We start from the raw sequence: 25333 nt of genomic DNA, 5'->3' as shown, positions 1-25333 counted from the left end.
ATATGGGTTAGCCAGAAAAGGACATCCTTTGAGCTGGCACAGGAAATACACACACATAATTTTACAAAAAAGTGCCAGCCAAAGTCCTCTAGTCACACTCAAAACCAAATCAGAAGCAAAAAATGTGTTTAGATCCATGACCTAGAAGACAGACCTCCTCTGTGCCATGATTCCCTCTCATAATTAGAAGCAGGCACATATTCAAGACAGTCTTTCTACTTTCTGGCTCAACACAACCACTCCATAACAAATCTGGGTGGCCAGAGGAGTTCACACATCAGAGCTCTATCCTGCAGTAAAAGGAGAAATATTTTCCCTTCTTATGCTTCTGACGGTTTTAATCGAAAAGTGACTGACAAGAAATCTCCATAACACATTCATTATAGTGTTCAATACATTGGGATTCCATAGGATTAAAAAAAAAATCATTATCTGAAACTGAAAATGATACAACTACCATTTTCACATTACACAATGCTTTTTGTATGGTTTCAGTACGAGTGATTAAAAGACACCCTGACTTAGCTCACAGTATCTAACATTGAGACCTTAATTTTAAACAACTTCAAAAAAACCCACAATGATTTATCTGAAAATTTTCCTTCCATGCAAAGAAAAACACCCCAAAGCAAACCAGCTTAATGTCAAAACCCCCTGTGCCTTTTTCCCTCACAGCCAAGCCAGGTGCAGAAGTTGGTTTCTGTTGCTACCTCTGAAGAAGTTTTGCAGGTGGCCAGGCCTTTTTACACTGGCACCTATTCTTAGAAATTATAACTTCAAAGGTAGGTATACATCTCTCAGGCTTATGAGAACTCTTGAAAGGGAGAGTCTGGCCACCAGAAAAAAAAACAGCAGCTGCAAAAGAAAAACATAGGCTCACCTGGGCTCACAGATTAATAATTTATTTTTTTCTTCTGTCCTCCTTTGTTTGCAATGTATTGCTTAGAATAAAGAGAACATCACTATTCATCTTCCCCCAGTCAATCAATTACTCATTTTTCTTTTCTTTAAGTTAAGCTTGAACTTAACTCTCACAGAAATATGAGGTACTTTCAAAAAAGTTGCCCTTAAAAAACCCAAATTTTTGCAGAGTAGATTCTGTCTTTCCCACCTCTAATGCATCTAAATTCCCCTCTGCCCATACTAAGGATCAATTCCAAAAGAAGTAATATTTTTTACAAGTTTTATACTCTTGTTGTTCTTACTACCAAACAATAAAAGGAGGACATCTAACAGGAAACAGCATTTTCTGCCCAAAGTAGATGTTTATCTTTTAGTTCAGGTGACCAAACTTTTGCTTGTCTGTTCAGAAGCTTGTCTGTTCTGAAGACAAGCCCTTACAAGCATTTTCTGTAGAAAGAAGCTCTCTCAGCTGCTTATGCTGTGTTTGAAAAGACGATCAAAACAGAAGTAACTTAAAAACTCTCTTGAAACTCAATTTAAGGTTTGCTATGGTCACAATTCATAATGCTGATGTTAGAGCTCCCCAGTCAAAACACTGACACCACAGCTTTCCTCAGAGCTTTCAGGTGAGGAAGGTTCAGGTCCACAACTTCCCTGATGTTTGTTCTGAGCAAGTGCAGGAAACCAGCACCCAAAGCTGAGCCCTCTTTACACCTGGAAGCGCTCTGTAACCAGCTAGCACTTAAAAAAATACCCAGAGATAGTAACAGAGATAAATTTTTAATATTTATATCTTTTACACATGTAATAAAAACACATATAGGTTAAAAATTATATATATTATATATTAGTGTTGCTAAATCACTGGTGGTGTCCATCAACAGACCAGACAGGAATGAAAACCAAATAATAAGGCCTAAGAATTTCTCTCAATCTCCAAAGCTGAAAGGGAAATTAGTTTTCTGTGAGATCTTACTTCTAGTTGGGCCAAAGTGGAAAAGAGCACATGCAAGAAGAAAGGAACAAGGGATGAAAAGAAGAGTGGTTTTAGAGCTCTAGTGGTGCTCTGGTTTTGAACAATTTCGCCATTTCAGTAAAAACAAGGGGTGCCCAATTCAGTGTTTTGGGAAGAAAGAGAATCCAGAATTGTTAAAAATACAGCAAAAGTCTTTGACTGGTATACAGACAAGACAAAGTGAGAACTAATCAAAGAAAATTGGGTTTGTATGTGCTTCAGTACATATTTTCTCACTGACTGGAACAAAACCTGGGTTTAAGTGACCTGATACCACAACACTGCCCTTGTCACTTCAGACAAAGTCATTACAGTATGAGAGCTCAAAACCTTACAGGACAATACAACAGTACAAATTATGGAAGTATTGAAATAGAGGCAGAAGAGGAAAGGCAAAAAGGCTGCATTTCATTAAAATAAACATCAAAATTAACTGACTGACAAGCAAGGCCCAATTGTTAGAAACTCACAGGTGGGATGTATTGAACTGTGGCTCTGAAATATTTATCTTTATGCAGTTTTCTGTAAATACATTAGAATATATTTGTATAGAAAACCACAGTCCTAAAAATTTATGCTGTTACACGAAATCCTCAAGCTGCTATGGTTCATCCATCCCTCTGACCTAAGCTATTAAAGCTGATAAACTCAGCCAGTATTGAATACAGACTGCTGGGGAGAGAAAAAAAGGGGGAAAGAAAAGCTGCAATTCACTGGCTTAACAGTTCAGGTTGTTCTGTACACACTGGAAGGGAAAAAGTGCAGAAGAAAAGAAATGTAGAAAAAGATGATCTTACATGAATTGTGATATTATTGGGCAGAACAGAGAGACCAGTTACTCACAAAGATTAGCTGAAGGTATGCAGAGAATTAGCCTTCATAACTTCAAAACCCCAGTAATGAAAGTCTGATGCCTAAAGCTACTCAAAATGGTTTCAAACACTTCATTCTAAAAAACTGCATAAAGGCATAAATTAGTACAATTTTCTATAAATTTTGCACACTAAGCTTAAGATAAACAAAGTTTCAGGGACATATCTTCCATTTTACTATCACTTCCCCCAAAGTGGTAATATAAATGCTAATACCAGTTCCACTGTTTTTTGTCAAATTACTTCTAGTGAGTAAAGATCACACCAGGAAGCAAAAGATTTTCAGAAGATAACCCTCTTAAAACACACCTGGGCCTCCCATCTAATGGTTACATTTCTCCTGCCATCTCGTCTGCCTTGGGGAAGAAGTAGAAAAGCTGCCCACTTTATATCAAGATAAAGAATATGGATGCTGAAAAACTACTCCCACTGTCCCTTATCAGGAAAACGTTTCGTCCTTCTGGAAATAAAAGTATGAACACTGATTTTTACTTATGGCACGTGTATCGTTTCAGCAGGGGGCTTTCATCCTGACATCCTGAAGAGCTCCATCCTTCAACAAGACAGTGTATTAAAAAACTTATCAGACTGACTTGCTGTATGGAGAGGCTGCAGCCACAGTATTTTGAAATGTAGCCACAGGAGGTCCTGGAATTCATCTTTCTTGGCAGAACTTAGAATTCAGTTGATATGACCTCAATTTGGCACAGGTTTTTGTTTCATAAAACCTTCAGAAAATAACATACCACACTTCTTTTAATGACATATTGCTGCACAAACATGAAGTTATGCACAGCTGTGGTACCTATGACTTATCAAACAAATTATGAGCAATGTAATAAATTAATAGAAGCCAAGAAGAGCCACCCATTGCTTGACTATTTGCAAGAATCCTTCGTGGAGCAACAGGAAAATGCTAGAGTAAATGTCACAAAAACAAAAAATAACATCTTTTGCTCTGGCATAGTTTCATGAAATGGGTTACATCTGCTGCAATAACAACTCAAGAATAACATTTAGGCTTGTCTTCATTAGTTAAGGAATTGTCATAGTTGAATCTAGTATGACAATAAGAAATATGTATACAAAAGCAACCAAAGTCTTCCACAGGGCTGTTAAATTAGGACAGAAGTCCCAGAATTTATCCTCGAATGCTTTGACAACTTAAGTACACGACAGTTAAAAGTATTTTCTTCCATGACATTTCTGTACCAGTAAAAACTCCAATAAAAATGGAACTTCAACAGAAATTCTTTTGCTGGAAAAGTTGATATTGATTTGGTGGATCTTATCATCTACATGAACAAAAATTACTTATTTTGCACTGATATAACCACACAGCACTAGAGACAGACTGAAAAGGTTTTTCCAGGGTAGATTTCACATCTCACAGCTCACATTAGGGACACACCAGTGCTTACATGTATAAAAATGGTATAGATTTTTATTAACTGTGACTGATCATATCCTTACAGAACATCACAATGCTATCTTAAAAAACAAACAACAAAACAACTCAAACAAAACTAACCTACCCCTACCCACCCAAATTCTCAACTATGTATTTTATATGGCTTCACCAGTGCAGACCAAAGGAAACTTCAGAGCAGACTTCTTCCATCAGAAACATATCTCAGCTCACATTCTAGTCAAAAACGTGACTTTTTACAACTGCTGCTCAGCTTCTCTACACACCAGGGAGACAATACCCTCCCTTCAACAACCTCAGAGGACAACATGCAGTACGGCTGTATGGCTCACTGGGAAGAGATCATCACAGTAAGTGAACATCTGAAACACTGGGAATTTCATCAAGTTGTTTCTGTTTCTTCATTAGAGTCACAAGATTTCTGCATCTTGTCTAATCCATCAAGTTAAATGGCAACAGTTAACACTAACAATATCTGAACAATGAGATGAATTTTAGGAGGACACCAAGCAATGGCACTTTGCTCCTTTGTGCATGTAACATGTGATAGCAATTAAGGAGTGTGATTTAAAGATTCTGCAAGGAGCAAGAGAAAGAAGTGTGTTTACTTAGTGGTCTCTGCAATTTTGCATGTAATTTGTTTTTCTGCTGAGATAGCAAGTGCTTGAATAAGCCTTATAATAAGATGAAAGCGTCAAAAGTTTTTGCCTTCCAATAACAACTACGTGTTTCCTTTTGAAAGGCTGAGACACAATAAAATGAAAAGCTCAGCTATTTTTTACTAATGCTGTCAGTTTGCCATGCTGAAATATTTTACCACTGCCCTTTTTCTTGAGATTCTTTCTGACAGCCTAGGTTTTAGGAAAGGTGCAGTACGATTAACTGACCTTTCTTTTTTCAAAGTGCATTTACTGAAGTGCCTTGGGCCAATACAAGATAAGCATCCACTGATGAAAGTCTCCACTTTCAGAAGACTCAGCAACTGCCAAGACACGTGAGCATTTCTCCAACCCAACTTGTTTGGAACTAATTCTACACCTAGACCTACCTAGAGAACTGGTCCCACATCTGCAGTCTATTTGAGTGCAACTGTTTTTCCAAAACATCTCTCTGCCAGTGGACATTTCCCTTACATCTTGGGCCTCAAGGCTAAAAATACCATGTTCTGGTCAGATAGGACTTCTGGTTTACAGCAACCCAGAAGCTGTACATCACTGTTACCCTGAACTGTTTCCAGCTGTGAGCTATGGCTCAAGCGGGGGGTCCAGAGCAGGAGACCAAGACTTTCTGCTGGTTCAAAGTTGTTTTTGAATCACCTGTTGGTTTTGCCAGGTTACATTAAACAACTACAATAAAAGATGGGAAGCAGCCTGCAGCTTGGGCAGCAGTTTGTACCTACAGAACAAGCATAGTTGCCTAGAAGTCAGGAATTAAAGTCGCAGTGAGTTTAGAAGTGAATTTAAAACCACAGAAGCTTTATGTTTCACACTTCAACTTTCATTTCTTTAAGCAGCAGTTAAAAAAAAATCCCTAAAAACCTTATAGGCTTTCTCTGGTACACATTTAACCACCTTGCACATTCTCCAGTCTCTCAGACACTGCTTCACTAAGCTATGTACATATATCTCCTAGAAGTCTGTTTGCCTACCCGTATCAGATTACACTAAAGAAAACTTACAAACAGCATTTCTGAAAGTTTTACTTGAAATAAGCTTAATATTTTTCCACAGCTTAGAAAGATAGAATGAAATATTTTTATCCAGAAATAAAAGCCAAGTCACAGTGGAAAAAACTCCACTATTATTTGTAAAATTTTTGTCTGAAAAGGTAGTGGTAAATTCAGAAATCAAGTTCCTCATACTTCTTACCTTATCACTTTTTTCCCCAGATTTCTTCTTCTTAGGATTATCCTTCCAAAGAGATTCTACAGCAATATATCCTTGAAGACTCCAATCATACAGCTGTGTGCCAGCAACCTTTGAAAAAGAAGTTTTTAGAAAGCATGAACTTAACAATCTGAAAAACATTACTTTGCTTCTTGTTTAAGTGGAAGAAGTTGAAAAACACAAGATGTTTAACTCTTTCTGTTCAAGCTCAGGGTGTACAGCATTAATAAACATCTTGAAAAAAGATGACACATGAGGAATAAGAAAAACCAACTATTTGAAGACTACCTGAAAATATATCTGTACAAAGAGGAGTGGAATGATGCTGCATGGAAGCAATTCTGGTTTTCATAGTATTTGACATTCGACAGAATTAACTTTTGCAAATCATTTCTTAATTTGACCATGCTCATTTTAAAGATCAAAAAAACCCACCCCTACTTAGTTTGTCACTATTTTGCAATTTTATGTTTTTATTGCTTTGGTCAAACAGCAGGAGTACCCCTTTATTTCTTTTTATTTGCTGTTTAGAACGTGCTGATAGATGGCTGTAATAAATAACCAGCTGTCAACTCTCAGAACACAGCTAGGAAAGACTGTGTGTGCTATATTACACCGTCAGGTACTTGATAACAGGAAAAATCCCTAAGTCTAATAAAAAGTATCCCTCGCCCCTTACGTGATATGGAACATTTTTATTGCAAGGCTCAGGTCTATACTCCCTTTCATATCACTATCAGTTTTCTTACAAATAAAGAACAGCAAAATGGACATTTTGCCCAACATAAACAGCTATTAAACTAAAAAGAACTTATGAACTCAATAAATTAGAAGGTATTGCCCTATCTCCTACAGCAGGCAAAGCTGGAAAACCCAAACTATGAGAACAGGGCAAGCGTAAATGTTTCTAAAACAGTTTTTTGATGTCTCTGAAAAAGTTTTCGAATTACATTTTTAAGTTTCTTCCAGTCTCCATCATTTCACTGCTCAGAGATTTCCTGAGCCAGAGGTGATTTCTATGTGTGTAACAATGCCCAAGGAATTTCTCTCCTATGAACTTTCTGCATGGGGTTCAAAGGGAAGTGCAGCTTTTTAGCATCTACAGCACCCTGTGCCAAGGGGTTCTACTGTGGGGCAGTTTGTCTGAACAAGATTGATTATACCAGTTATGTGCCACAGTGGTACAGGATGTGATTCTGGGCAGAGACCATGTTCTAAATTATTTAATAAATTTTAAAAAATATTTAATAAATAAAATAAAAAAAAACCCCAAACCCAAATCAGCAACTACATTTCCAAGTCACAACTAAAATCAAAATCTGGGCTGTTTTAAACACAAAGTAGCCTGTTTGTCACCATATTTGACAATTATAGCTGTACTTCGGTTTGAAACAAGTCTGTAGGATGCACTGGCTTTTCTCTAAAGTTCAAGGTGATAAATGTCATCGGAAAAAAGCACATCAACTGAACCAGCTAAATCTCTAAAATTGTTCAATTCAAACATTACAGGTACAGATAGTTATTTTCTTTTTCAGTATCAGGATTCTTCAACAAACCAGTTGGCTCATCTGAAAAGATGGTGTGATCCTTGTGCAAATCTCCCAGGACTGAAAAAAACCCACAATAAAAAAAAAAGGGTTTGTTTTTTTTTTTGTCTGCACTGTTACTGAGGACACAGCTATCAACATCAAATGAGAAAAAAGAACTATGTATAAGCTATTTTTTGTTTCTGCTTAAAAGTAGTCCATTAAAATACTTAAAAACACACTAAATGCCTAACAGTACAAACTTAAAAATACTGTTATGACAGGAGTCATATGACCAAGTGATTTATGAATTGCACAAAATGAGAAACTCCAGCCATTCATGTTGCTGGAGTGAAGTAGCTACATCACAAGGTACAGCAACCCAGACAGTTTACTCTGTCCCAAACAACCAATGTTTAAACACTGTGCACACCTGCCAAGAGTCAGGACCCGCACACACCTTCACAGTTCACATGGGTAGAAAAATATAGTTCCAGACAGACTGTAAGTGCAAGTGTCAAGGTCAACAGGAACACTTTTATACAGGACATTTTTATAACTACCAAATGTATCCTCTCATGAAGACAAGACGAGTCACACATTGGGCTTGTGTTGTGCACCTCCCATGGAGCAGCTGAAGAGGAAGCAGGTGAGTACTGCAGTTGCCACCACTATTCTTGGTAGTGGCACTTCCAACCATGAAAAGTAACAGGAACAATAACAAAACAAACAGTTCATTCAATTGTTCAGTCTTCATTCAAACATCTATACAAATAGTTCCTTTCAAAGAAGGACAAGTTGTTCCATTCAGTCTCCTGGAATCCTTAATTTCTGGAAGATGATTTCCAGCTTGTTTGTGTTAAATTACAACACGCTGAAATACCATCACTGTCCAGTGCAACACCGTAAGTTTGTATGCCAAATTTTGAACAAACAAGTTCAAAAGTCAGATGCAGGGGTTCTCAATAGGGACTCTGAAAGTTTGAAAGTCACTTTGGGCCACAAACAACACCCATACTGGGCACTACTGGGGTAGCATCAGTGGTCTCCAAGGCCCAATGTGCATGAAAACGAGCTTCCATATTTTAATTCCACATAGGACCATAATCATGCGGTATTGACTATGCTGTATGTTATACAGAATTACATACATACAGAATTATAATTAGCATTCTCTATCTACATTGCCTGCTGAGAAACTAAACTGGGAATGCACTGGTTTTTGTATATTGACACTGTTAACTAAGCAGTCATAGTGTCATTCTGCGAGCGTTCAGCAGTAAACATGGATCAACAACCCCAACTCCTTCTTTTCAACCCACAGTTTCTGGAATCATGTCATGCTCCCAGCTGTGCCAGTACAGCTGTTTATGCCTTGTGGACTGAACTGGGCAAGGTATAGCTTCAAAGGACATAGAAATAATGTGCTTTGTTGTCAAAGAAACAAAACTTGCATATTAGGAAGTTTTTTTTTCCTTTCAAGAAGAAGGAAAGCATAACAAACAGTACTTTAGGAAATTTAAAAGATTCTAACAACAAGGAACAAAATTTAATTCTAATGACAGAGTGATTTAAGTAACTACATAATGAAAATTTTTTTCCAGATGAAAGATAAGCCACAGTAAATACAAAATATTTTGAATAGATTATATACATTTTCAAAGCACCAGTTAAAGTTTCAAAGAAAAAACAAACTTCAGTCTTAAATTCAGTTTCCTTACCACACATACAGTCTGACCTTTTGTTCAAAGCTATAAAAATTAATGTAATACTTGCAGTGAGGAAATAAATCCCTTAAGAAATTGTGTTTTATTAGAGGGGGAAAAAATAATAGTCTATGCATTTCTTCAGCCTCGTTAGATGATTACTGTCTGCAAATTACCTATTACCAATGATGAACTCATTGCTATAACTTCATTTAGCAAGTCATCACTTTAATTGAAGAAAAAGGTTTACTTCCAGATGAACCAAGTGTTGTACCTCAACTGCAAATATATTTTGCTGCATCTATTTCCAACTCTCCAATGGAAAATCTTAAATAAAAGTGGGAAGGAAAAAAATCTACCACATAAAAAACAACACAAGACCAAATGAATTATATGACTGAAATAAAAAAGCAGTGGTGAAGTACTTAAATGTGGAAGAAAAATAAAAAGATCCCATAATATAAAAAAATAGATTAAAAAATAAAACTTATGTTCCAGAATATTTCCCACACTGTTTTATTAAATTGGCAAGTGAGCCCTGTACTGCAGACATCCCTTTCTAGGCTTACAGAAATTCTCTGAAAGGCCTATGAAACATTTCAAAATAATAAGAGAGGAAAGTGCTTCCAATTTCAGATTAAAGCATAAAAATTATTGATGGTAAGATCTGATATGCTTAAAATTTTGCTTTTTTAAGAAAAGCAAAGCACAAGAGAGATTAGAGGAACCAAAACAGTATTTAGGATATCACTCTCCCCACAGAAGTTTCCAAATTCATATGTCTAGTGTCCTGACCAAGTCAACAAAGCTAAACCTATTCCAATCTCCTATCAGATTTTTCATTACAGTCAAACTAAGAACTGTGAATTAATCAAAGAGCAACCATGCACTTCAAAGTTCTCATAAAATAAACATGGTATTGTGAAGCTGTTAGTAGCAAATCCATAGTTAAGATTGAACTGAGCTTCTTTCAAAACAATAACATCAGTTTGAACAGCGTTCAATCGCTTCCCGCTTCATTGTTCAGAAGGCAACTAGAATTTTAATACACACTTCTCAACAGAAATGTCTAAGCTTCTTAAATTTTGATTTTTTTTTTCCTGCCACTTGCATAATTTCCACTCTCTGAGAATAAGTCAGCAGAATTATATGTGTTTAGAGCATCCTGGGAGCACTAAAAAAAGATTCCATCAAAGATCAGAGTATCATCCTGCTGGCAGAGCACAAACACAGCAGTTTTGACTCCTCCTAAGTCAATGACCTTTTAGTTTTCAAAGAACATCATATGTTCTTGACAACGCGATATTATCATTCTGACATCTCAGAGTTATTCACAAGTGGCCAATAACTGGATGGCAAATTTACCAAAGGCTGAAATATAAAGAATTTCTGACACATTAAAATAGGTGCAGTGAGAGTGGTTAAAAGCTGGATTGGAAACGGAATGTGCTGAGAACTGAGGAATCTGCCAGTACAGCTAAGTGTGGACAGCAAGGCACATAATTGGACATTAGTAGGGGCTACTGTTTGGTCTCTTCAGTTCTTTCTTTTACAGGAAACCCACTTAAGCAACTGTAAGTTAACATGCTTCTTATGTGCCTAAAACAACAAATCTGTAAGAAGAGAAGGCATCCCATAATTATGCAGAAGCATTCTTACCCCCTTCCAGAATGTGCATGCTATCTTTCTTAAAACCCTAATCAACAAAACCCAGAAAATATCAATAACGTTTATCTCAAAATGTTGTTCCTATGATTTCTCTATGATTTTCTTTCTTTTCATCTGTTTTCAAGATATTTCAGGCTTCCTTAGCATTTTAAGTAAACACACAAACTGTATTCACTAAGCATATTTATGCTAATATTATTTGAGGTTAGAGATTTAGAAAGGAAATTATATTCCTCAAACAGAGGAGACTACTGCAGATGTCAGGAAAAAAAATGTCACTAAAAGGAACAGGATGTCTGACTGTCTTTCAGTCCAGACTGTACGTGCTTTGACAAAATAACTGTAATTTTGTTAAGTGCCAAGAACACTGAAATTACTTTCAAAAATGGACTACCAGTTAAAAGGAAGGCAAATTAATTATTGGCAAGGAGCCAATAATCAAAATAAAAGACACTTCTCCAAAGAAAGGTATAATCACTGACCTTTGCAATAGCAACCGCTTGCTGAGGGTAATACATGGAGGTAGCAATACCCATGAGACTCACAGGGTACACCAACTTCTTGATTTTTGAGCCTGTTTCATAACAAAAAACAAAAAACAAACAAACAAACAAACATATTGTTAGAGTATACATTAACCAAGACAGCTGAATGACCCTAACATTTTATTTATAAACAATTTTCTTAAATACGGTTTGGTGTATTTTCTGTTCAGTCCTACTGCTTTCTTAAAAAACATAATTACCCTAATTAGTAATTATTCTTTTAGCTTTTTTAAGACAATGTTTTTATTAACATCTTTCCATAGTGAAAACTACTCTATAACTACATGGATGCCTCTGGTCAGTGGCTGCATCCAGCTCAAAGTGGGTTCAGGGGAGATAGGCAGCAACACATCAGCCACGGGCTAATTTGAGTAAGCACAGTGCTGGTCGACATTCACTTCAAGTCAAATATGAAAGAAACTAAGACCTGCAGTCAGGATGCAAATATGACTATGATTCTGTGATCTTACCCTGTAATCAGTGAGCAGCCCAAGAGTCCTTTGAGCTCTCCTGCACAGTAGCTGGCTGCACGACAGGGTCTCCCCTTGAGGGACCACTCTCAAGGCTACACCTGCTGCAGAGATCCCTTAGTCCTCGATACTGAGAGATTCCTTGCTGCAACAAATCCTCAGTAAGTGACTAATAGTTTGCTAAACTTTGTAAGCTTCATTAAGATTGTATCTTAGAGAGATTGTGCACATATAATCCTTCGGACATGAACTGTTGACCAAGTCTGGGACTAGGATTGGACCCAGCTGCACCTCGACCCCTCTGAGTAGGAGTCTGGAAAGCAAGGAGGTCATCTCTGAATCTCGTGACTCAAGAGGAGGATCCTCCCCAGATAGGTCTGTCTGACCCTGTCCTCTGTGCAGTACCAAGTGTACCTTGCCATCAAATCCTGTTAAATCACTGCTTTATATCAATAAAGACATTACTGCTTCTCTCTTACGAGTGAAGTGCATCACTCCCTATGCAAATTAAGGTTAAAATAATTATCTTCAATGGCATTTTAAATCAAGCTGAATGACTGCACAATATCCATAGAATTAAACTTTGAATACCATATTTTCTACTTAGTGGGCAGCTGTGTCTTCAAGTGTTATGGTTAGACCTGGAGGATTTTATCTGCACCTTTCCAGAGGACAATTTTTCCAGTGAGAGCATGGGGGAAGGGATGAAAAAAAGAGGACATTTGGTTCTAGCTTTCTGTGGCATCAAAATTAAGGGGCACTTCTACAGTTTGAATACTTTCTAGAAATAGCAGTCAGTATTGTAAAGCATAACCAGAAAAAAGTTTTTAAATTATAGCTCCTCACTAATCACTTTTATTATGAGGTATCTTTATTTTTAATAAACTTAAGATCCTCTAATATTTCAATTCCAGCTCCAAGACTGCACTTTGTCTATCCCTCTGTCCCCATTTTGCTACAGTCCTAATGGAAGCTGATCACATTCATGATCACATAACTTGAGAAGCAGGAATTTGAACAGAAATAACTTCAAAGGGTAAAATTGGAGAACTTGATTTCATTTAAAAAAATATGCAAGAAAAAAAACAGTATTGCTTTCACCATCTTCACTGGAAAATTAAATATTTTGAAAAGTGCATATATTCACAGAATACTTTCCATTTCTGCGTAGCCAAGCACACACTTACAGTTTGTTCAATACGTTCAGGCCCCACAAAGGTGTATTTTTATCTAAAGCAAATCCTCACTAGTATTTAAATTCTACAATTTCACAGTTGTTACCTACAAGTTTTCTTCTTGTGTTACTTCACTTCACTGTATTAAGAACATCTCACACAAACATAAAATACAATTAACATTTCTTAAACTAATGTTTCTTTCTATGAAAGCATAAATGTTCCTTCAACAAGTGTGATGAAATTACCTGTATCACTTTTCTATAGTGCAAAAGGTGCAGGTATCTATGGTACACCCAGAATTCACAAGTGTATCTGCTGAATATCACCACCTGCAGCAGCTCTGTGCCTGGACACACAAGGAACTTGAATATACAACTGATTGGACACACATCATAGTTCAGGAACCTCGGTATTTTACCATAGTTCATTCCTCTGTAGTTTTCTACAGTAACATATGTGATCAAAAACTTAAATAATTAAAAAGATTTTTAGGTGAAAAAAACCCAAACTAATCCTTTCCCATTTTTGTCATACTAAGCTAGAACTGGGAAATATCAAAGTAACAAACTGCAGTAACAAATACAGCATTCATAAAACAGTAATTGATGGTTATTACACACCTTTTACATTAAATTTCCTTATAGCTGGAGGAACACTGTAGAAACATTTGTACAGCTCGTACGTTTAAGTCAGATCTCGTCGTCACAATTAAAAATTAGTACCTTAAAACCCACTAATAAACTACTTCTCCCAAATCATAACATAACCAGTTCAAAAGGTTCCCGCTTACCTCTAGCAAGAAACAATCCAATAATTCCAGCAAAACCTATCACACCAAGTCTTGGATAAAATCCAGCAGGCGGCTTTTGGAGAAATTCATAGCCCTCTGAAAAGAAGTCAGAACAAAGTGCTTTAATGTAATGTGAAAGTGTGTTTGTGATAAGGAATCATCAATAGACACTGGTAATTGTTACAAAACACAAAGAGTTATCAAAACACATTTAACTATCATGCCCATTTTAGACTTGCTGGCATAAAATTCAAAGCCTTTGAGATGTTCTCTAGTGACACATGAATGAAACTGAACATCATATTGTATTCACCAATTTTCATAGAAGCTTTTGCTCTCTTGCATCTCGATCATATCTTTTTCAAATTAGTGATAAAAACCTTTGTGAAGTGGAATTTTACAGTTACATGTTAACAGGAATTAGTTTCAGTAAAACACTGTACAAAAAACAAATCACAGAGCAATGGAAAGACACAGCATAAACAAAGTTCACTCCAAGATGTGAGTCCGATGGGGAATGGAAAACTATGAAAAATCTTCCATACAAACAAGTTCAAAAGACTGAGACTGCTAAATTTAAGGAAAAGAGGTGCAGTATCTGAACTGAGACATACATAGCATCCATGCTCAGTCCTGGTAAGCCTAATTATGAAAGGATGCTTACAAAAATAAAAAACAAATACAAATTATTTTGGATTAATTCAAAATTCTTTGGAGATCCATGGAAGTAAACCAAAATGAAAAGGCTAAACATTACAAACAAAAGACCTAATGTTTGCAATAAGTTATAATCATTACAGGAAGTTTCAGCTACCAGGCTGAGTCATGTAAATACTATTGGCTGGGAATAAATTGTGAGGCTTTTTTCCTTTATTTTCCTGCATAACTAATTTTTGGTGACATTGATAAACATAGATGCTGGTCTCAAATTTTAATTGTTTAGAAATGTAGTGTCCTAAGTGACCCACAAAGGAAATTTAAACAGATACACAGTGCAAATAAAGTAAATGCATTAGAACTCATACATATAATGACGCTTACTGGAATTTTTTTTAACAGAAGATATAGTACAGTCCTGCATTTTAAACTGCTAGTTAAGAAAACTCAGCTGATTTACCTCTACCATGCTCAACAGCTTTTTCTAAATTGGGCATAGCTTTGGCATAAAGATCCTAAAAAAAAAAAAAAGAGAACAACGGTAAATAGATACCAAGTAAGTCAAATATTAACTATAGACTGAAACTGACCTGACAAAGAAAGGGAAAAAAACCCTGTAACAGGAAAGAAAAAAGTGCTGAGTCACTAAAATAACTCCTTGTATTCCCACTTCCACCCTTCCCTTGTAGGGCTATGCTTGCTCAACGTTACATTTGGCATAACTTACAGATTTGTCTCAAAGTAGTCTTTGGACACAGATGAAATATAATACTTTAAAATGCAGAAGTCAATCTCAATGTTTTATTAAGATCAGGTAGCTGAAACTCAGAATTAGCTCAGGTTTCTCAGTGTACATAGGTATTGCAAAGATACTTGAGCTGATGCAAAGAAAAGAAGTCCAACACTGCAATAAATCCTTCCTTGCACTTCACAAGGATATGTGATTCACTCTGCAAGGTGATAAATCCCACTTTCCAGGAGACTATCTTAGGCTAACAAAACTGTATTTTTGAAGTGACTTGGAAAATGAGATGTCCATACAATGTCCAAAGTAAATCAAAGAACTCTGCACCAACCCCACAGACTAGTTCTAGATTTTTTTCAGACTGAAAATACGCAGGAAGTAAAAGAATCCACATTGTCTTTTACCAAAACAGAAAAAAAATCTCAATAGAAAGAACCCTGCTAATTGTTATTTATGCTAATAATCCTTCAGAGGGACAGTGTAAGGCTGTCTATAAATTAGGTAACAAATTCATAAACATACATGCCAAAGATGAAGCAGAGAATGGTCTCACAGTTCCACCTATGATGCATTTGTACAGAAGTGAAAGCATTTGTTTAGGATACTGCATGGGGATAATATTTTTAGAACTTTAATTTCCTCACTGGCAAGAGTGGCATAAAAAAACCCAATTTGTCATGAAAATAAAAAAGTGTTAGCATGTCACATGTGACATGACTCTAAATGGATGTTGGTCTTATTAAAAGCCAATTTAAAAAGAACTTGGTCTAAAGACCCCAGAGACTAATTAAGTCTAATCTTCTGTCACAGCTGAAACATAACTGGCTCATTTCTACACCTGAGTTTTGAACTGAATTTCCACTACAGTTAAGTAATTTTGAAAAAGTAAAATGGATGTACGAACATAACCAATTTTATTCTCATTATCCTAGGTTATGTTTTTAATTTTAAAGACAACTTAAGACACACTCCAGTATTATTTCCTTAAACATACCAGGGGGTGGGGGTGGTATAAAACAAAGTTACCTCTAACTACAGTTAAGCAAACAAAATTATCCCAAACACATAAAGCTGACATGCCCGCTTCATAAAATGAGTCAGTAAACCACTGCCAGGAAGTGGCTTGTTGTGTGTGAGCAGAAGAGCACATCGTATGTAAATGATCACCACACAGACAAAAAAAAATAAAACAAATAGGATGACAACAGGCCAGTGAGACATAAAACAAGGTTCAGGGCTTACCTGCCCTCAGTCCTAGTGGGCAACTACCCTGCTCTCAAATTTCATTCCCTGGTTAAGGTTACCACAGGCAACAAACAGAACCCACGTGTTCAGGAGGTCAGAGCTCTAACTATCCTGTGCAAAAAGCCCCTTCAGCTTCCAAACTGCAGCCAGTGCTCCGGTACTTTAGAAACACATCACTAGACTAACACTGAATACCCCTGAAAAAATGTTGCATTCCTGTTAAAGAAGGTGAGTACCACCACACAGAACTTCCAGGTAGAAAGGACACCCTGATCTGAACAGCTTGGCTTTCTACAGAGAACTGGGAATTTGCAGCTTAAGAGGATTCACAACAGCCAGAGGGCAAAGTAGAGAATTGTCTAAAGCTGCCAAAAGGCAACCAGATGGCAAGGATGCCCTTGTTTCTTAAGTAAGCCTCAACATTTGATGTGTCAGGAAAGAGCAAGAAAACCATGCTAGGACTTTGCAATCTAATACCAACAATTTAGGCCTTGATTACAAAGATCTTGGTTTCATTATCTGCTCCAGAGACTATTTGTGTATTTAATGACTGTTTACTACAAACATGCTGTCTAATAAAATATGTATGAGGAAGTTTTGAGGTAAGGTCTGGGGATTAGGTTTACTACTGCCAGTTCAGCAAATACTGATATATTTTTTACAAAGTTCTGTTTTGTCACAGTTGCAGTGAGGGTAACGCGGTATTTCCGCTCCAACACACACCTCTTGATAATTTAAGGCTTTCTCCTTGAGCATGGAAACTGCAAATTTGATTATCACACTCCTGTCTTCCTCGGCCACAGGACAGTACCAAATCCAGACATGCTAGATATATTTACGCAGAAAGGTCATTTCAGATAACAATTCTACACTTTAGTTAATTTTAATTCTTTTGGAGGGAGACAAAATGAAAAAAAAAAACAACAGAGGTTTAGTTCCAAAAATTAGCAGAAAGAAACCACTGGTTTTGTGTGAGAAGGGGGTAAACATTTATGACCTGAACTGTGGAAAATTTTAAGTAATGCAGAAAACTTTAAATAATGCAGCATTTTTGAATAATGCTTTTACAGCTATCAACTTTTACTTTGCTGCTACCTGTTAATTCCAACTCTGAAAAACAAAGAAAAAAAAAATCACACAGCTCGACCCTTATCACTGAGCCACTACCAGATGTGATATAAACCATTATACCTGACACCAGGCTGTATATGGCTCCATAGCATGTCGTAAACGTGAAACCCCCTCTTCCAATTCAGTTTGTGGATTCTCCACATATTTAGTCTCACGAGCTGGAGAGGAGTAGAGTGACAGCTGTGAATATTAGCAAACAAGAGGTTAATAACAAAGGTGTAATTGTGCAAGTAGGTCTTGAGGGCACAAACAGTCTAAGCAGAGAACATCTAACACTGTGCTTACTACATAAACAATGCATAATAAAAATGCACAGCTGTGAGACAACCATTATGAGCAAAGTTTAATTATACAGTACATAATTATGATGAAGATGACTTCTAACTGCTATGCAATTCATTCATAGCTGCTATATGATCCAAGTCACAAGTTATAAATTCATATTAAACTAGTTTAATAAGAACACAAAACGTAATTATGAAAAATGTTTCTTGCCTTAATCAGCACTTACGGCTCCCACTTAACATAGTAAATGTACTAGAAATCATAATCTATCATTTTCTATAGTCACACAAGACATCAATAAAGAGCCTGAGCAGCTTCTAACAAAGGTATCATCTGATACAAATGTTTGTTACTGAGCAGGAAAATGGTACAACATCCCTACACTGTGGTCATGAACCACATCAGCAACTGAGAGCATTAACAGCACTCTGGGGCTGAGCAAAGAGGAGCTGCAACCAGCAATGGGCATCCTCACATAATAAATGCTAAACCACCCTATTTGGGGTTTAGCATGACATTTATTAAGATTACCTAAGCATATTTAAAATTGTATTCCATTAAAAAAAAACCACAAAGTCTATACTATTGAAGATGAACAGCAAAGTTCAGACCAAACCAAAATCTGTTAAAATTTCTACCAGTTTAAATACCATGCTGATGTTTAGTATAAAGAGCTTAAATTTTATACCACATTTATACTCCACCTAGTAGTTCATTATAAACTGATGTTTACAAATATTGCTGCATCAAAGTAGTGTAGCTAGCCCTTTTTTCATGATGAGCTGGAAAAGAACTGCATCTCTATCACAACAAAAAAGCTGTTAATCATAATAAAATATATAACAACATAGAATCTGGCCAATAATTTGGTAGCTCATGCAGCTGGATTTCCCATAATACTTCAAAAGACAAGTATTTTCAGTCTCATTTCCCTATGAGATCTAGTCATCCCTGCAACCCTAGTCACAAGTTGAACTTGGATCCTGTTGGACAATCTAACAGCCATGTCTGGCACAAGGACAGAAGCCTCAGAGATAGGGAAATTCCCATATATTTTATGCAACTAGACAGCTGACACAGTAGAGATCCAAACTAATGCTCTGTGAATGGCAAGAAAGGCAGCCAAAACTCCATGGCTTGCACATGGTGCTTTGCTGGAGGTGATGGGCAAGCCAATTACTCAGCACACATGGAAGTGCTCACTGCTGCCTCAGGACTGACTCATGACAGTGGAGGTATGAGGTGAGCCCGAGCCTGGGCTGGGGTAAAACCAGGAGACCACTTCAATTATTGATCCTCTCACACTGTACAAGTGAATTGCCCACGCAGACAACTCCAAAAGGCCTAAGTATACACAAAAGTAAGTTTAATTCAGTTCTACTGCTTATGTAACAACTTGGATTGAAGTACTTCAAGGAAACTTTTAAACAACTACACACTATCATGGATATAAAGCTGTATTTAGTTATGAACTACTTATTTTAATTTTTTTTAATGTTGGAGACTTTTAAAAGCTTGTGCAACAATGCTGGTGAGCCTATAGTTTGACAGGGTGTTTTAAAGCTCTACTTGTGATATAACCAAGATTTTTGTAGCATCTTAGAGAAATAAAAAGGTGACAGGTATTTATTACCACTACTTATTGTATTTGTTGTTGTTTAGGTCTAAATGGTGTAAAGAAAGGAAAACTGGTAAAATTCTGTAAGCTACTATAGCAGATTCAAAACATCGCCAGACAAGAATTTTGGTCATAAAATAAAGAGGATATTTTTAGAAATAAAACATTCTGATTTGCTGTTTTAGTGGAGAATATAAACGAAATATCCCAAATCTTCGTTCGTGAAGCCCAGCCATGATAAACGAAATTTTATTAGAATTTCCCAACAGTACTTACAGTAAAAAATAAATAGTGTTATCTGGAAAAAAGGCAAAGAAAATATTCCTGTGTATTTGAAGTACAACCACAAGTAAATCTACAAACACGAAAACGTAATTTCTGAATGAAGAACAGAAAGCTTTAATGTAGGAAAAAGATCTTACACACAAACAAGCCTGATGCTATCAAGTGAAGGACATCAAATGCAACTCCTAGGTAAAAGAAGCAGAACTATATAGACCTCTCTATTATGGAAAATTGAGAAGCAAATTTAAAGGCAAGAATACAAAAGGTGAAGAGATGCACCTAAATATATAATGTCTTTCAGAATTCTTTAGATAAAAGAGCACTAAGGCTCTAACCACACTTACCTCCTCAATTTTCAGCAACTCCTTTTTGGAAGTCTTCTCTGAGGAAGCAGCATAAACCTGGACAGAGAGCAAGCTGAGGCTGACAGGGGTGGCCCCCAGCCGAATTACCTGGAAACATTGTAGGGAGACAAGGACATCACTAGGTGCAAACAAAATGGCAACGTTTGAACACATCCATGTAGACAATGTTTAAGTACCTATGTATGGTAGAAAGTGACATATTAATAAGCTTAGAAGTTAGGAGAAAGGGGGTCAGCAGTACACAATCTCAGGCACACAAGTGGTAACACCTAAATTATTCAGGTGGTATTTGGAGAAGCCTAAGGCTAAAGGAGACAGTAAATATAAATGCTAATCTTACCAGTTTTCATCTCTAAAAAACATTTTGTTTTCTCTCATTTTAAACCGAAATTTTTATTACCTTTCTCAATATAAATACTAAGAATATATTCATATTATAAGCAACTTTGTGAATACCTATAACACTTCCAATTTTTTCGTTCAGCATTTTACTTCTAGTTAGTATTTGCATCTAGATTCAAGAAAAGATAGAGACCTACAGCTGAAAATATCAGAGCATAATCACTGCTTTCTAAGAATTTTAGGAATGTCTCCTACTTTTCTGTGAGAAACATGAATTACTTGACTGTTTTTGAATACTTCAGATTCAATCCAGTCACACAACACAACCACCACGAGGAAGGTGGATATAATTCTTCTGACACTCAGGACCTACACTAAACTATATTTCTTAATGGGAAAGTCTGCTTCAACTTAAAAAAAACCAGAAGATGAAAACCTGAGCTGGGTAGCAAATCCAGAATGTCCAGTGAGCATTTCCCAACAACTGGACATCTTTATTAACAGCAAAGTATAACTCCAGAAACGGCAGTTCAAACGGGAAAGTTTTCGATATCTCACGTTCCTGTTACTGCTCAGGGGAAAGTGTAGTTACAACAGCCAGTGTTTTGCTGCATCAGGTTACAGGTGAGAGGATCTAACACCAAACTAGAAATGTCTGGCCCTGCTCTGGCACAGGCTCCAGAAGTCCTGCTGCTCACCTTGCCCTAGCTCTGCTGGCCAGGTGCTTCCACCGTGAGGCAATTTCACCTCGGCAATTTGGGAAAAGGTCAGTCCTGAAAGAGAAGCGGAGAGCTTTGTGCGGGCTTAGCAACTTGAATCCAGCCATAAAACAGCCTGACGAGCACCACAGGAACGGTGTGGCCAGGGAGGAGGGGATGAAAAAGGAGAAGGCAGCAAACCCTCTACCTTTTCAGAAGTAGAAGGGTCCATTACACTGACCTAGCTGCTTGTGACACTGAAGCCTTGGTCAGACCAATACATCCTTCATGCTGTGATGATGATAACTGGCCTTGCCACAGGACAATTGCTCTGAAACTTCCTGTCCAGTGCAGAACTGTTAGAAAACAGCTTTAAAATTATCCAGACATCATCTTACTGTACACAGATAAGCATTTGCAGATTAACTTTCTTCCACTGCTTTGCAGATAGAATGTTTATTAAATGTAACCAAGAGCCTCCTCAAATTAAAACTCGGACTATACATTTGTCAAACTTCCTTATCATTTATGTGTAGAGAACCAGCACACAAGAACTAGGTCACAGGACTGCTTTTCAGGAAGACATAAGGGATCTGTTGGGTCAAAAGGTATGGAAAAACTTGCTTAAAATGGAAGTTTTTCCTTATTTGAATTTATGGATGCATTGCTACAGCACTATAAATGAAACACCACAACGACTGGATGAGCTGTTTCACAGCTAAGAAAAGACAGGAATAATCTTTCATGGTGTTTGTTTAAACACTTTTCACATACTTCTATTGGCCAAGACAAAAACATGAACACTACTAACCATTAGTAACTGTAGAGATTATTTCCTCAATCTTTCCTTTTTTCACTGCACAATTGTTCTGTCACTGAAAAGGCAAAAATCTAAATACATTTTCATTCTGAAATATGTTTTCAAACAGTGTAAATGGTGCTGTCAACAGCAGAAATCGTAAATCCAAATGTTTTAAATATTTGAGATTTTTATACAAAGACACAATCAGCAGAGCACAAGAATGGAAGCACCTTGGTTTCACAAACAGGTATCAGTGATCATAGAACTACTCAGACTGAAAATGTCAACCATTTATATTATCAATGCAGACATTTTCCACTGGTTTTGTGTTTTAACAAAATGAAATTAATCACTAAAAGTGCAAGTTGAATCTCTCCTTAAATGTGCTGTTCAGGACATACTGCAGTGGTCCTCTACATCAGCTACAGAGAGCTATGGGACAGACAGAACTGATGCTGAAGTACCGCACACATGAAAATATTTATTTGGGAGTATGAAAGATCAACCGCTGCACTTTTTGTTTCCAAAGTTACCTTCAGGATCTCATTTCTTAATTCTATACTAACCACGTATTCCTAAACCATTTAAACTGGTTTAGTAAAGCATTTTGACTGACTGACATGTGTCTTCCCTGCCTGTTTTACTCCATTGATATCAAAAGAGTAAACCCGACATTCTTTTCTCTTGACAATGCTCTGCAGTTACCGTAAGTAAAGAAGATACTAAGTTTACTCCTCCCTCTAGCTGAAGAATTCAACTTTATCTTCAGACACAAGATAAGCAAATTCTATCCTAAAGAAGGAGGGGAGAAAGACTGTTATATTTTATTTTCTATTGTCTTGCTTTAGTGTCTTTCTCTAAGTTCTTAACTAAAAAATGTCTGTGGGAAGCATAAATCCCATATTAGTTCTCAAACAGGCATATAAAGGGCTAAAGATTAACTAGAACGTTTTTCTTTTCTTCCTCTTGTCTGTGGATTCTCAATGTATTTATGACTTTTGTCACCTTGTCAAAACAGGTGGGAAAGGAAAAACAGAAAGGAAAAAAAAACCCAAACCTTGAGCATACTTCTGAGAAGGCTGATATTTGTCCTAATGTACAAAGCCACTTCATTTTTCTCTTCTTTTTCTGTTCTTCCTCCTATTTCCCAACCCCAACTATAAAAACACAAAACCAAACCCCAAACTCTTGAGCACTCCTGTCCCTGCAGCACAAATATCAAGGCCAAAAAGCCACCTTCCCATTTTGCTCTTAGAGGTATAAAATCATGTTGGCCTGAAGCACCTAAATCTGCCTAACTTCGATGTATAAAAATAATAGTATTATGCATAGTGCCTAAACTCGCAGGTTCACACATAACCCCTTTGAAGACAATTCAGTATCAATTATGGAATTGTCAGTGATTCCAATATAAAATCCTCACAAAACAATTCCAGCAACTATCACAAGAAAAAAGAAGCTGCAACAAGAGCAGAGCAGTTGTAGTCTGCTCAGCAGATCAGTATCAGAGAATTGTTAGGATTGGAAGGGGCCTCCAGAGATCACCCAGTCCAACCCCCCTGCCAAGGCAGAGTCACCTGAACAGGTGGCACAGGAACATGTCCAGGTGGGTTTTGAATGTCTCCAGAGAGAGACTCCACCACCTCCCTGGGCAGCCTGTTCCAGTGCTCTGCCACCCTCAGTGGAAAAAAGTTCTTCCTCACTTCCTCGCAGAGGTGGAACTTCTTGTGTTTTAGTTACACTAGTATATTTAGTATATATTAGTATATTGATATATACTATCAAGATTTGACACAGAAAACAGCACCTAGGAGAATGAATACAAAGAATCAAGCATCACCTTTTTTTTTTTTTTTTTTTCCCGCTTCTCGAGCGGCCGTGGCAACAACCTGACTGAAGCACACAGCTTGCTTCTGGCCTGAAAGGATCTGGGGCTCCTCTTATCGGAGGCAAAGACCTTTGAGACAAAAAGTCCCGGCTGGTGTTTTTCGCAGGTTTCACTGACAACCTTCACGCACCAAAGGGACACTTTTCACGGCCGAGTTGTCACTTTCAAGTGACTTTCACGCGACAGCTGCGCGAACCCAAACTCTTCGGTAACACAGCTCCGAGGTGCTGGACGCAACTTGAAAATAAGAATTGCAAATACGGAATGTGCTCTGCACGCACGAACCCAGACTCTGCGGTAAGGCAGCTCGGCGCCGCTGTGCCCCAGAAGCAAATTTAAACAAGCAATGCGGTTCCTTCCCTTGCAACACGGAGGGCACGCGGGTTTGAAGCGTTAAAAGGACGATTAAGCGGCTGCAGCGAGAGCAGAACCAAGAGCCTGTGAAGGGTTAAGAGGCAAAACCCCGCGGGCGGTTCGGGGGGGCCCCCCCGAGTCTCACTCCGGCCGCGCTCGGGGCCGCCCTCGCCCCGGGCCGAGCGCTCCCGGCGCGGCCCCTTCGCGGGATCCCGCGGGCGCTGCCGGCGGAGCGGGGCCGGGGGATGGATGGATGGATAGATGGATGGACCGGGGGTGATCCCTGATTCCCTCACCTTGAACATGGCGGCGCCGGGCGGGCGGGGAGGGAGCGGCGACGTCATGGCGGCGTGACGTCACGGGGAGGGGCGGCCCCGCCCGGCGCGCGCGTGCTGCCGCCGCTCGGTGCGACACGGAACGTCCCGCGGTGGCACTTCCGGTACCTGCCGTGCAGGAGCGTCCCTCGGGGACTCATGTGGGGCAGAGGTGAAGTGCCCGAGGGCCGAAAGGACATGCACACCAGTCTTCAGACCTGCTGGCACGGCTCGGGATGTTACCTCGCAGCGTTTGTGAAGGAGATTCGGATACTCAGAAATCACAGAATCACAGAATCAGAATCACGGGATCAATTAGGCTGGAAAAGACCTCTGAGATCATCGAGTCCAGGCTATGTCCAAACACCATCCTGTCAACCAGACCATGGCATTCAGTGCCACATCCAGTCTTTCCTTAAACACCTCCAGGGATGGCAACTCCCCTACCTCCCTGGGCAGCCCATTCCAATGTATAATTAACCTTCCTGTGAAAAATTTTATTGTAATGTCTAACCTAAACCTACCCTGGTGCAGCTTAAGACTATGTCCTCTCCTCCTGTAATGAGTTGCCTGGGAGAAGGGACCAACCCTCACTTGGCTACACCCTCCTTTCAAG

General features: G+C 38.0%; 1 protein-coding gene across 1 annotated transcript in view; it reads right to left on the bottom strand.

The window, feature by feature from the left end:
- The window catches only part of APOO (apolipoprotein O), a 31085-nt gene extending 6323 nt beyond the window's left edge, over positions 1 to 24762 (bottom strand). Inside the window, exons 1-7 of the mRNA XM_027727934.2 lie at positions 24700 to 24762; positions 20299 to 20406; positions 17827 to 17946; positions 15106 to 15160; positions 13989 to 14084; positions 11488 to 11579; positions 6088 to 6195 (exon numbers count right to left, since the gene is read on the bottom strand). Of these exons, the coding sequence (XP_027583735.1) occupies positions 6088 to 6195; positions 11488 to 11579; positions 13989 to 14084; positions 15106 to 15160; positions 17827 to 17946; positions 20299 to 20406; positions 24700 to 24747 (627 nt within the window). The 5' untranslated portion in view covers positions 24748 to 24762. The remainder of the gene's footprint in view (positions 1 to 6087; positions 6196 to 11487; positions 11580 to 13988; positions 14085 to 15105; positions 15161 to 17826; positions 17947 to 20298; positions 20407 to 24699) is intronic.
- Positions 24763 to 25333: the final 571 nt, after the last annotated feature.

The sequence above is a fragment of the Pipra filicauda genome, unplaced genomic scaffold (genome assembly GCF_003945595.2).
Source record: "Pipra filicauda isolate LSUMZ 115617 unplaced genomic scaffold, ASM394559v2 scaffold12_size5214236_pilon, whole genome shotgun sequence".
NCBI classification, from domain to species: Eukaryota; Metazoa; Chordata; class Aves; order Passeriformes; family Pipridae; genus Pipra; species Pipra filicauda.
The sequence above is the reverse complement of the archived record's forward strand: the minus strand, read 5'-3'. Positions and strand labels throughout refer to the sequence as shown.